The sequence below is a fragment of the Echinops telfairi genome, unplaced genomic scaffold, assembly GCF_000313985.2.
Source record: "Echinops telfairi isolate 266 unplaced genomic scaffold, ASM31398v2 ScPeMD7_7412;HRSCAF=8450, whole genome shotgun sequence".
Classification (NCBI taxonomy): Eukaryota; Metazoa; Chordata; class Mammalia; order Afrosoricida; family Tenrecidae; genus Echinops; species Echinops telfairi.
In genome coordinates, this window is record NW_022111312.1 from 1,498,646 (window position 1) to 1,510,717 (window position 12,072).

Genomic DNA, 12,072 nt, shown 5'->3' on the forward strand with positions numbered 1-12,072 from the left:
GGTGCCCGGGGCACAGGGGCGTCTGGCTTTTGTTCGGCATTGCTGCGGTGGGCAGGGGCCTGGGCTGGCGGGAAGCTGGCCGCTGGGGGGCAGTGGAAGTAGAGAAGGATGTGGGCCTGGAGGGCCGTGTCCCTGCCCTGAGGCAGATTGGATGGGCAGGCCCCTTGAGCCCCAGGGTGTCACTCAGGTGGGGCTGAGGCAGGGCGGCAACTTTGTCAAATTGGCTAGGGAAGGCGTCCCTGCCCCAGGAGGCTTCGCCGAGCCCTGAGTCTGGGCAGTGACTGACTTTCTGAGGGTTGGAGAAACAGTGCCCACAAGCCAGGGGCCTGTGCTAGGGGGTGGGGGTAAACAGTGAGGGAGAGGGCTGGAGGAAGGCCAGGCCCTTGGAGAGGAGTCAGGTGGAAAAGGAGGGGAGGGGGCTTATCCAGTAGTGAGAACCCCACAGGAAGCCTGGAGGGTGAAGCTATTCGCAGTTTAAACCCCCTGCCTGGGCCAGGGCCCTCTCAGAGAAGCTCAGGCCCCCTCAGAGCCAGCTGGCCCCCAGCCCCCTCTCCTTCCTGCATCTCTTGGGCCTCTTCCTCGGACTCTGGAGACGCCCGGGACACGCCCTTCCTGCTGGATGTGCCGAGCCATGCGATGGTGGCACAGTCGTTCTTGACTCGTCCGACCCGTGACAGAAGATAGCTGACACATCATCGCCGTTGTGTTTCGTCTTTATGTCCCGCAGGCAGAGAGGTCTGTTTCAGGGAGGTCTGTGAGGAAAGCAATTCCAGTGGACAGTGTTCTTTCTTTTTGCCGAAGGCGTTTCTCCCACCTGCTGAGAACGGAAGGGTGGGTTTTGAGGTCGGCTCCATAGTCGACAGGCGGCACCTCTCAAAGACAGCTTGCATGATGGGGTCACCTCACCTCACTTCCCGTCACGGCTGGTTGGGGCTCAGGTGCCAACCTTGGGGTTAGTACCTGCACCCTGAGCTGGTGCACCGCCAGCGAGGCCTCTTGTGCACCTCGTGCACTTTGGGGTTGGATCAGCCGTCAGAAAGAGGTTGCACGTGGCCTTGTGCTCTTGACGGCAGGGTGGAGGCAAAGTGAGTGGGTGGCTCCAACCTGGCCTGCTAAGTGCAGAGTGGGTGGTTCAAACCCACCAGCCACTGCAGGAGAAAGATGACAGCCTGGGAGACCCACAGGGGCCGTTCCCGCCCCACTTGACCGCAGTACGTTTGGTTTCCGGTTGAATAGAGAACAAGGCCTGTCCCCTCCGCCTGGGGCCCCTCACCGGGAGGCCCTGCTGCTGTCCCAGGCCGACCCTCTGACGCACTCTGCCCCCCGACAGGATGCGCACGAGCTCTTCCACGTGCTGACCTCGTCGCTGGAGGACGAGCGGGACCGGCAGCCCCGCGCCGCACCTTTGTTCGACGTGCACTCCTTGGAGGTGAGCCCCAGACCCTCAGCACACTCGGCCCTCTGCCTGTGTGGCCATCCTGGCACGCTTGAAAGGCAGAAGCCGAGACTCACCTGGAAAGCCAGGTGTGGGAATGAGGACGGGAGGGGGTTGAAGCGCATTGTACAGCAGGTGGTGTGGATAACGTGACAGCAGGGTGAGCGCTTTAAAGTGACCCCGTGCCGGTTCTGGGGAGAAAGAATGTATCGCACACACACACACACACATGCACATGGAAACCCAGGGGAGAAAGAATGTAACACACACACACACACACACACACACACACACACACACGCACATGGAAACCCAGGGGAGAAAGAATGTATCGCACGCACGCACGCACGCACGCACACGGAAACCCAGGGGAGAAAGAATGTATCACACACGCGCACGGAAACCCAGGGGCATGAGAAGCTCGGTCTCATTAGCTATGCCAAAGGGGACTGCATGCCCAGAAACCGTGGGAAAGCGAGGCATTGACAAAAGGGCGGAGAGACTTCGAGTGAGGGAGGGTATGGATCACCCTTGGTGACAGGGCATGGCCAGCAACCAGCAGAGGGGTTGAGGGAGACCCCTGTGGAAAGACGTGGCTTCTATAGTGACCCTCTAGGACAGGGCAGAACCGCCGCTGTGGGGTTCCCAGACTGTCACTCTTTCCAGGAGTAGAAAGCCCATCCTCTGGAGGAGCGGCTGGTGGTTTCAAACTGCTGGCCTTGCAGTTAGCAGCCTGACTGGTAGCCCAACACCACCAGGGCACTTCCTTTGTAAGAAGTGAGCCTTTAAACCGCTGGGCAGTCAGCACATGGGCCGGGGGAGTGGGGGAATCCGGGACTGCAGCCTGGGGGGGCCTCAACCTGTGTCTCTGGTCCCACAGCAGCCGGTGGAGGCCGCCCCCAAACAGATCACCTGCCGCACACCAGGTAGGCGCGTCCGTCGGGCACAGGCGATGGGTACTTTGTCGAGATGACCGTCATTTGCTCGTTTTTTTTTATTTTTGCCCTGGTGACATCCAGTCCACAAGGAACTCGTACTCTGCTTGCAAAGGCACCTGTTTGGGACCCACCATTAAAAATTTTTTTAAAAAGAACATTTATTAGGTCTAAAGCGGGACAAGGACAGATATCATCCAGATGAGGGGGACATTAGCCCGAGGTCATCATGGGACCCGAGGCTTTGTTGAGACACGGAGCTTTCAAAGGACATGGAAGGGCGAAGGAAACTGTCACAACAACACAGCTGGTGGCAAGTGGAGCCGTCCTAGGGATAGGTGGGACACCCAGAGTGGGATCGGGCCGTGACTGTCACGTGTGCGTCATGTTAGGGGAGCTTGCAGGATTGGTCCTTGCAGGATTGGTCCGGGTTGGAGTCACCTTTCAGGGGTTCCCGCATGCTTACCGGGATGCAGTGGCTTCCCCTGGTGCCACAGCTACCATGGCTGAGCCAGAACCCAGCCCGGGGCTGGATTCAACGGCCCCGTTTCTCACCAGCATACTGCACCCCACCTCCACAGGACACCCCGCTCCACAGACCACGCTTCTCCTGAGAGCTCGGCCGTTTCTGTCACTCCGAGTGGCCACTGGCACCAGTAGTCTCTAAAAACACACACATTTGCTGCTACCGAGCGAGTCCCAGCTCCCAGCGAACAGGGCAGAACTGCCCTGCCTGTTTGCGAGACTCGAGTCTCGTCCTCCTCCCAAGGGCCTCAGAGAAGCGTGGGTCAAGTGTTGCGGGTTCAAATACCTGACAGCCAGCACCATGTCTCGATAATTGAGAAGATTCTTTATTCAGTTCTAACCAGACTGCGAGAATCTGAAAGCGACTCCTGTTGCAGTCCCAAGTGGACATTCCAGTCCAGCTTTAAAGGCAAACACATCTCGCATTTGTCCAGGACTTCAGCAAGCATGGACAGAAGCAGAAAGCAAAAGTAACGTTATTCTTCTTTAGAGTTAGTGAGCGTTGCAGGGCACAGCATTGATTTTAACATCCTGATGATTCATAAGATGAGAATCGTGATTCCTGGTTACAACACCAAAAGGAACAATTTTGATGTTCAGATCTCGAGAACCTAAGAGTACATTCTAAAGTCCATTACGACTGGGACTTTCCGAGATGGGAGGGGAAAGGGGGCAGGTCATTCAGCAGTCCACAAGATGGCCTTACAGTGTGGCTCATGCTAGTCTGTCTCCCAAGGTCAGCAGTTTGAAACCAACAGTTGCTCCACAGGAGAAAGATGAGGCTCTCTGCTCCCGCGAATAGCTGCAGTCTCGGAGACCCTCAGGGGTGCTTCTACCCTGCCCCACAGGGTGGCTCTGAGACGGAGACTGATGGCAGTGAATGAGTGTTTTTTGTTCAAGCACAGCCGTGCCCATCACACATGTAGAAAGGACATGTACAGACCACTAACAGTTCTCCGGCAAAGGGGACGGGGTGTCTCTGTGGATGGAAGTCATTCAGGGACAAGCCATTTCTGTTGATTTTTCTGGAACTTTGTTTGTTTCCACCCATGGGGGAGCTCCTACCACGTGCATATGAAGGCGGGTGGGTCTTGAGAGTGGCCCCGAGGACTGAAGGTGGCCTCAGAGACGTGTCTGTATTCTAGGGCCAGTGCCGCCCATGGCCAGCCACTTTACATCACCACACCCTTTCCACGGGAGACTGACCAGCAACATGGTCTGTAAACACTGTGACCACCAGGTGAGCCTGGGGGTGGGGTTGGGGCTAACACAGGTGCACGCAGGGGGTGGGACTAATGGCCATGGCCCCTCGAGTTACCACTAGCATGCCTCCTGGTCCTCAGATGGCCTTCAGCACCAAGCAGTAGCTGCACTGGGCCGGCTGAGTCCGAGTCCCAGCGTTCGGCCAGACCACCCATCCTGGGTCTGGCTTCCTTCGGTTTCTCTAGAAGATTCCCATCACTGTTACTGTACAAACTGTCCTAGGCAGTGCAAGGCCGGGAGAGCTGTACAACCATCAGCACAAGCAATTTTTGAACATTGTTGTCACCTGCCAAATAGCCGCTTATCCATTAACAGTCTCTCCCCCAGGGCCCCTCCCTCCAAGTGCCTAGCCCTAGGCAACTACCAGTCCACGGTGTGTGTGTGTCATTGTGGCCCCCCTCCCCTTGCCCTCCCCCAACAGGCCTGAGGTCCACACTGCCTGGCTGCTCGGCGTTCTCAGCAGGGTGCCTTCCGAGTTCTGCCACAAGGTTTCATTGGCCTTTGTTTCTGAAAAATAGTCCATCCTATGAACGCACCCCAAAGGAGCCCTGGTGGTGTAGTGGGTTATGCATTGGGCCACTCACTGGAAGGTCAGCAGTTCAAAACTACCCACCCTCCGAGGGAGAAAGATGGGGCTTCTCTGAGTTGATGGCAGGGAGTTTGGGTTTTGAAAGTGCCGCCTGTTGATTCTCCATTTGCATTGCGTCTGCTTTGACTGCCCTCATTCCTCGTTTGTTTTCCTGTATAAGGACGACCTTTCCCTCCTGCCGCATCCATCTTAGAATCGTGGAGTCTCTCTCTGTTTTTAAAGAAGCCCGGCAGGGCTGAGGATTGGGCTGGCACCCAGTTTGTGTGCGGGTGGGTGTCCTAATCTGTGACAGCCTGGCTCCTCTCCGTGTGTTGACTCTTCCTTAATCCACCCGGGACCCTGCTCCGTGTGTTCCTCCCTTTACGCCGGGTGGATGCTAGTGTGCATGAGACTTTTTTTTTTAATGTCACCTCTTTGCCACAAAGTATCTAGAACTATATCGTGGCTACCTCTCTCTTGACCTTGTATCTGGAGACCTTGCAAACAGCCACTTCCTGGTTCTGGAAGTTTATTGTAGCTGCGGTAGAATTCCATGTGTGTATGGATCACTCGGTTTGTGATGCACGGCCTGAGCATCCCACCTTTTGTTCCCTTTGTGTCCTTCTCCCAGATGGCTGAAGCTGGCAGGTCCTTGTCCTTGCAGTGCTCTTGGCCACGTGCCATTGCTTATTTATGGTGGTGCCCGAGACGCTTGTAGGCACTGTTGACATTTTATACTGGCGTCAGTAGTGCAGGGACGACCGTCTTTGTAGCTGTGTCCAGGGTTACTTACCAGGATAAAATCCCAGAATCGCAGGGACAGGCATGTATGCTTCTGGCTTAAGCGCCCACGTTGTCTGTTAATGTTGTAGGCTGGGTCTCAATAGAGTGTTGCTAAAGTGAGTATGGGTCTTAATGTTGGGCATCTACACGCGAGCCTGTTTCATAGCCACTTAATTTCCCACTCCTAACGCCTCGATCTTTTTATAATCCCATGCTTCGTTCATATTTGTTCCAGAGCCCTGTCCGGTTTGATACCTTTGATAGCCTCTCACTAAGTATCCCGGCCGCCACGTGGGTACGTACTGATCTTTGGGGCACTTAGCATCTGTTTCAGAGACATTTAAATGGAACGGGCCTCTTAGGTGTTTGGTGTGGCTCAGGAACCACGTGCTCCTCAGACACATGGTGGCTTGGACTCTTGCTGGGGCCCGAGGCGTCCCTGGGGGGTGCCCACCCATGGTTAGCACACTGGGCTACTGACCAAAAGCTGGTGGTGTGAGTCCACCCCAAGGTGCCTGAGAGGAAACGCTTGGCACCGGCTTCTGAAAGAGCGGCCATTGAAGGCCCACTGAGCCCAGTCTGCTCTAACACACAGGCATAGCGAGTCCAAACTCACCAGAATCCTCTAACGGAATGCTGCCACGGCCCCAGTATTGGGGGGGAGGGCTGAGGGTTGGCTGCAGAAATTGTGTGTGTGTGTATGTGTGTGTGTGAGAGAGAGAGAGAACTTGTATGCGTACACAGCTCCTATTCAGAGTTGTGTAGAGCACTGTGGGACCAGACTTTTCTAAAGTCTTGGCATCCTCAGAGCAGGAGCCTGGCAGCAGCGGGGCACTCCAGCTGTGCTAAGTGCCATGTTATTTCTGGAAACGTCTATGTGTGGGGACTCCCCTGGCTCCCCGACCCCATCCTGAGGCTTTTCTTTTGCTCACACTCTAGGGTCACCCGCTGACCCTGGACCTCTGCCTGCACCACTTCATCTCCTCGGAGTCCGTGCGGGACGTGGTGTGTGACAACTGCACGAAGGTATGGCTCTGTGCAGCCCCTCGCTACACCTGTCCACCGGTCCTTGGTGTGTTAATGGGCAGCCCACCCACCAAAACCATTCCAATTCATGGCACCCCACAGGGCAGGCTGGGCTCCTGTGGGTTTCCCAGGCTGTCTCTTTCACCCCGGGAGCAGTCGGTCTTGTCTGCCCAGCCTGCGTGCTCCCATTGGCCACACCTCCTCCAGGCTCAAGTGTCTTGCCCTCTACCTGATTCTCCCTCTCCAACCCCCATAAGCAATGGGATTTGACCCTCAGAATTAAGAGCATCTGTGTGCAGTTCAAAACAACCAGCCTCTCCATGGGAGAAAGATGAGGCTTTTCTGTTCCCGTTGAGAGGCTCAGTCTCTCAACAGCCCCCACGGGTAGTTCTTACCCTACCCCATAGTCATGCATTGGAAAGGACTCCATGGCAGTGAGCTTGCTATTTCTGAGTGTGGAGCCCTAGTAGTGGAGTGGGTCACACATTGGGCTGCTAACCACAAGGTCAGCAGTTTGAACCCGCCAGCTGCTGTTCCCGAGAAGGATGAGACTGTGAGTCAGAATCGAGCCAATGGCCGTGGATTTGGAGTTGGTAGCACATTGGTTAGGCCAGCAGCCCCTGCACAGGAGAAAGATGCAGCCGTCTGCTTCCGTGAAGATGAGCGCCAGCAGCTGGGCCCTGCCGTCCAGTGTTGTCGTCACGAGTCGCACGGGGCAGAGCAGAACTGCTGCCCTGGGTGTCCACGTCGTGAAGCTTCACGGGAGCAGACCGCCTCCTTTCCTTCCTACAGGGCAGCTGGGGGCTCGACCAAGCAGCCTTTCAGCTATCAGGCAAACACGGAACCACTGTGCCACCAGGGCTCTGCCCCATCAGGTTGCTGTGAGTCAGAACCGACCTGACGGTGGCGGGCTTGGTCTATGGCTCTGGGGTGGAGTCTTTGAAGACAGAACAGGGGCCACGGGGATGGGGACCCCAGCTTTCAGGCAGCCGGCCTGGTCTGCTGCTCAATCTCCACAGGCCTCACTGCCAGGAGCGCTGTTTTCCCTTTCAGGTGGAAGCAAAGGGCACCTGGGACGGGGACAAGGTGGAACACCAGAGGACGACTTTCGTCAAGCAGTTAAAACTAGGGAAGGTGAGTCCGGCCACCCAGCTTGCCAGCGTGGCTCTGCCTCTGGACCTTGGGTGCCCAGCCCACACAGCTTGCTCTCCCCACAGCTGCCGCAGTGCCTGTGCATCCACCTGCAGCGCCTGAGCTGGGCCAGCCATGGCGCGCCCCTCAAGAGGCACGAGCACGTGCAGTTCAGCGAGTTCCTGACGATGGACGGCTACAAGTACCACCTCCGGGGACGGAGGCCCGGCCCACGCAGACCCACGCAAACAGAGGAGCCTTCCGCCGCCCCCACGGCGGGTAGGTGGAGCGGAGTCCCCTGGCATCTGGGGGGACCACTCCCTTCTGGAGCCCCTGTGAGATGGAGTGCCAGCCAGTGTCCTGAGAACAAGATTGGGGGGCAAGGAGATCTTCCGGGAGGAGGGAATTCCCTGCCACTGTGAGGAAAAGGCCTTAGGAGAAGAGCCTCACTTCTCGGCTCTCCTGCCACTGCCCTCCCCGGCTCGTTGCTTACGTCGACAGGGCTTGTCGTACGAGCCCCCGCTGCCCCCACTGGCCGGAAGCCAGGTGCCAGTAGGGCAACAGAAAGTACACCAGCAGCCGTCGTGTGACCTCTGCCTCCTGGCAGCCCCTTGGGCGTCCAAGCCGAGCTGGGCTTCTGGGATTTCCTGTGGCTCCTTCCTCAGAAGCCAGTCAGTAGGCCTTTCTTCCTAGGGGCCTCTGAATGGACTTGAACCTCCAACCTTGCAGTTAGCAGCCGAGCTCATTAACCATTTGCATCCCCCAGGAAGGCAAGCTGCAGGCTCTGCTGGACTCTTGAGGTTAAAGGAGGGCACCGGGCCAGGCAGCAAATGGGAAGGTGGGGGCAGTGTTCTAAAAGTGTCTTCTGCAGTTTGTGGACGTCTGTAGGGTGACAGGCGAGGAAAGGACAGCCAGTGACCATAGGCTCCCAGCCTAAGTGACTCCCACCCACCAGCTGCTCTAGCGAGTCCAGTGTACCACCTCAGTCCCCCACCCTTTCCAACTTAGCATCCCTTACCCCAGCCTTTGGGCCGCCTGGCAAGACACCCTTTAATTTGGGGGAGACGGTGGGGCAGTGCTGAGCCAGTTTTCAGTCTAGTAGAGGTGTAGGTCTGCTTATATTCAGACCACAGTGGCTGTGGCTACAAAGCCCAGTAGTGAATTCCCTGGCACTTAACACAAGGAATTAAACTTACTGCATGGAATCAGTTCTGACACAGGGGAAACTGCCCCTGTGGATTTCCAAGGCTGTAAATCTTGGTAGGATAGGAAGCCTCATCTGTCTCCCAAGAAGCGGCTGGTGGGTTTGAACCACTGACTTTGAAGTCTGCAGCCCAACAGGTAGCCCAGCGTGCATGCCAGGGCAATACAGAATCACCCAGCCACCCGAGGTCTAGATCAGAAGGCCACTCAGTTGGCTGCTGCTTACCTTTGACCCACGTCTTTAGCAAACGGAATCTCAGTGGCTCCAGGTGGTTGTCGAGGCCAGCGGTGGGCCAGGAGCCAGGCGCACTTTCCGCCTTTGGGGCTGAGAGAGGGGCCGCAAGGCAGGAGAGGTGACGAATGGCTAGGCTCTGAAATGCCATCACTGTCTTTGCAGCCCTGTCCCAGAGTTGCCTTCCTGCCACCTTTCATTGATCCAAAGGGACGGCTACGCCCCGTCGCCTTGGGCCTCTGCTCTCTTTCAGCTCTGCATCTGCCAGGGGCCCCCCCGGGACAGATGTTCATGAACGGCGCCTGCTCCCCAGCTTCACTGCCGGCCCTGCCCAGCCTGAGGCCCGTCCCCCTCCCTGTCATCCCAGACTACAGGTGAGTTCCGCCGCCGAGCCCGCGCCTCGCTCACTGGCAGCTTCTGAAATCCTTAGAGACCAGGCTTCCGGTGAGTCGGTAACTGAACTCAGAGTCCCTTGAGGAGCACAAAAGGGGCAGCGCTGACACTCCAGGTCAAGGGTCAGAGGGCGAGGAGAGGAAGTGGGATGGGTGAGGATTGGTGCCCTGAGGGGTGGCAGTGGGTGCTTAGTCAATCAGAAGGTGTCAGCGTTGTGGATGGTCTACTGCCATCCACTCCAAGAGCCCTCGCCCCATTCACACAAAGTCCAACACTGCCAATATAAGGAGCTCTGCATGGAGATGAATTCACGAAAGCGCAGCTGCATCTTCCTCTCATGTTAAGGTAGAACTGCATTGCATTGCCCATCCCCAAAGTCCCCGGGGGCGGAGCACAAGCGGTTTGGCTGTGACTGAACCTCAAGGTCGGGGGATCAGATCCACCCAGCGGCAGTAAGTACTGAAGGCGGCAAATGGGCCCAGCGATCTGCCTGCACCAACGAGGGCAGCCAGGCACGCATACTGGAGCAGCTTGGCCTGTGGCACAGTGCCCCAGCCAGAAGCCAGTGCCACCCTGCCTCCTCCTACAGTGGAAATACCTGAATCCCACGCACTCACTGCCCCTGGAGGTTTCCCAGACTTGATCTTCACAGTGCAGACAGCCCTGCCTCTCTCCAGCAGGGCAGGGCGGCTGCTGGTCTCCAACTGTGGACCTTGTGCTCAGCGGCCCATCACGTAGCCCGCTGCACCACAGGGCTTGAACACACCAATGTTCAAATACGTTGTCGTGTTGCACTTGAATGTGCCCACTTACTGACAGGCCGCCCTGGAGGACAGCGCACACGTGCCCCTGTGGGTTCCCAGACAATCTTCAAAGCCTTCCTTTTTCCCTCAGAGCGGCTGCTGGGTTCAAACCTCAGACCTTGTGGTTAGCAGCTCAGTGGCTAGCCCTCTATACCACCAGTTCCAAGAAAAATGCAAATTCGAGATGCCACCCAGGGATCGCCAGTTCTGTCTGTAGGGTCGCCCACTCTGAGTGGTGTGTGTGTCCACAAACGTGCCCGGCATCTCGCCTTGCTCTGTACTGTCAGGGTGCAATGGGCATGTACCATTCACTGTGTGGGTCCCCAGCCAGCGAACCTCTAGGAGGCGCCATCAAGCCTGCCCGCCTCAGTTGTCAATCACAGGCATCTGCTCCTCCCTTGCAGCTCCTCCACCAACCTTTTCCGGCTGATGGCAGTTGTTGTCCACCACGGAGACATGCACTCTGGACACTTTGTGACGTACCGGCGGTCCCCACCCTCGGCCAGGAGCCCGCTCTCCACCAGTGGCCAGTGGCTGTGGATTTCCGACGAGACGGTGCGCAAGGCCAGCCTGCAGGAAGTCCTGTCCTCCAGCGCTTACCTGCTGTTCTATGAGCGTGTGCGCTCCAGAACGCAGCCCCAGGGCCAGGAGAACAAGTCCGCTGAGGAGTGACCGCCCAACTCCAGACCAGAGCCAACTCCCCGGGCCACCCCGCCCTTCAGGAAAAAGAAAAGGCCGGCCACTCAGACTCAGTGTCCTGCACGCAGCTCCCCTCTGGAGCCCTGCAGCCTCCCAGGGTGTGCTCACAGCAGGTGCCAGGGGGCTGGGATACCCGATCTCAGCACACCCACTCCTGGAAGGAGGGCCCGGGAGGTGGCATCCTGGTGGTAGGGAAGCACCTGTGTGTCCACCTCACAGCCATTCCAGACTTGGATTCCAGAAGCCCTGTGTCTCCGGCTCTGTGTGGCGCTCTGTGGGAAGCCCCGCCAGCTGGCTGGCCAGCTCTCTGGGGTTTCAGTGTTACTGTTTCTGGACAAGCAGGCCCAGATGATGGCTGACAAGAATCAGTGGCATGATTAAAGGCAGCAACCCGGAGGAAAAAGTGCCTTTCCCCGTCGTGGGCAGCATTTGTAGTGCCTCATTCTGGACAGCGGCCTGTGCCCAGGGGCCGCAGCAACTGTTTTTTTTAAAGCCCCGTTTCTCAGTCATGCAAACAGAGCAGGAGCAGCCCTCACGGCCTTCTCAGTCATGCAAACAGAGCAGGAGCAGCCCTCACGGCCGCTGAAGAGCACAGGCAGCCCTTTTATACGCCTTTTAAAGTCTCTGGATCCTTTATATGTAGCGGGGACATGCCAGCCAGACCCCAGACTGGGTCCCCGGGGCAGGGAGGGGGTTCTGTCTCTGCTTGGTCATTGTCCACTGCGATTCCCTTGTGTGGCCAGGCGTGGAGAGAGCTGGGCTGGTAGAACCCTTTGGGAATGAGGAGCCAGACCGCCTTTGTCCTGAGGACACCCTGTAGCACCCTGGGCTACCCTGCGGTATCTCTGCATTCACTGCCTGCCTGCATGTGAGTGAGGGGCACCCACCAGGAGGTTGCACTGGCTCTGGAAACAATCTGGGTGATGTTGAACAGCCGCCTAACCATGTGATCCCGAGTCCGTCCCACAGACAGGAATGCGGCTCCCTTCTGACTTACTCATAACCTTGCGGCCACAGCTGACCTCTGCCACCACGTCTGCTGGTCACCTGGCCCTGGTTTGATGCCCCCCCCCCCC

At 57.5% G+C, this 12,072-nt stretch overlaps 1 protein-coding gene across 1 annotated transcript in view; it reads left to right on the plus strand.

Annotated features, from left to right (window-relative positions):
• USP30 (ubiquitin specific peptidase 30) overlaps nucleotides 1–11,402 on the plus strand; it is a 21,105-nt gene extending 9,703 nt beyond the window's left edge. The window contains exons 5-13 of the mRNA XM_045296841.1: nucleotides 1,331–1,429; nucleotides 2,316–2,361; nucleotides 4,041–4,135; nucleotides 5,745–5,804; nucleotides 6,449–6,535; nucleotides 7,589–7,669; nucleotides 7,753–7,945; nucleotides 9,355–9,475; nucleotides 10,702–11,402. Of these exons, the coding sequence (XP_045152776.1) occupies nucleotides 1,331–1,429; nucleotides 2,316–2,361; nucleotides 4,041–4,135; nucleotides 5,745–5,804; nucleotides 6,449–6,535; nucleotides 7,589–7,669; nucleotides 7,753–7,945; nucleotides 9,355–9,475; nucleotides 10,702–10,969 (1,050 nt within the window). The 3' untranslated portion in view covers nucleotides 10,970–11,402. The remainder of the gene's footprint in view (nucleotides 1–1,330; nucleotides 1,430–2,315; nucleotides 2,362–4,040; nucleotides 4,136–5,744; nucleotides 5,805–6,448; nucleotides 6,536–7,588; nucleotides 7,670–7,752; nucleotides 7,946–9,354; nucleotides 9,476–10,701) is intronic.
• The last annotated feature ends 670 nt before the right edge of the window (nucleotides 11,403–12,072 follow it).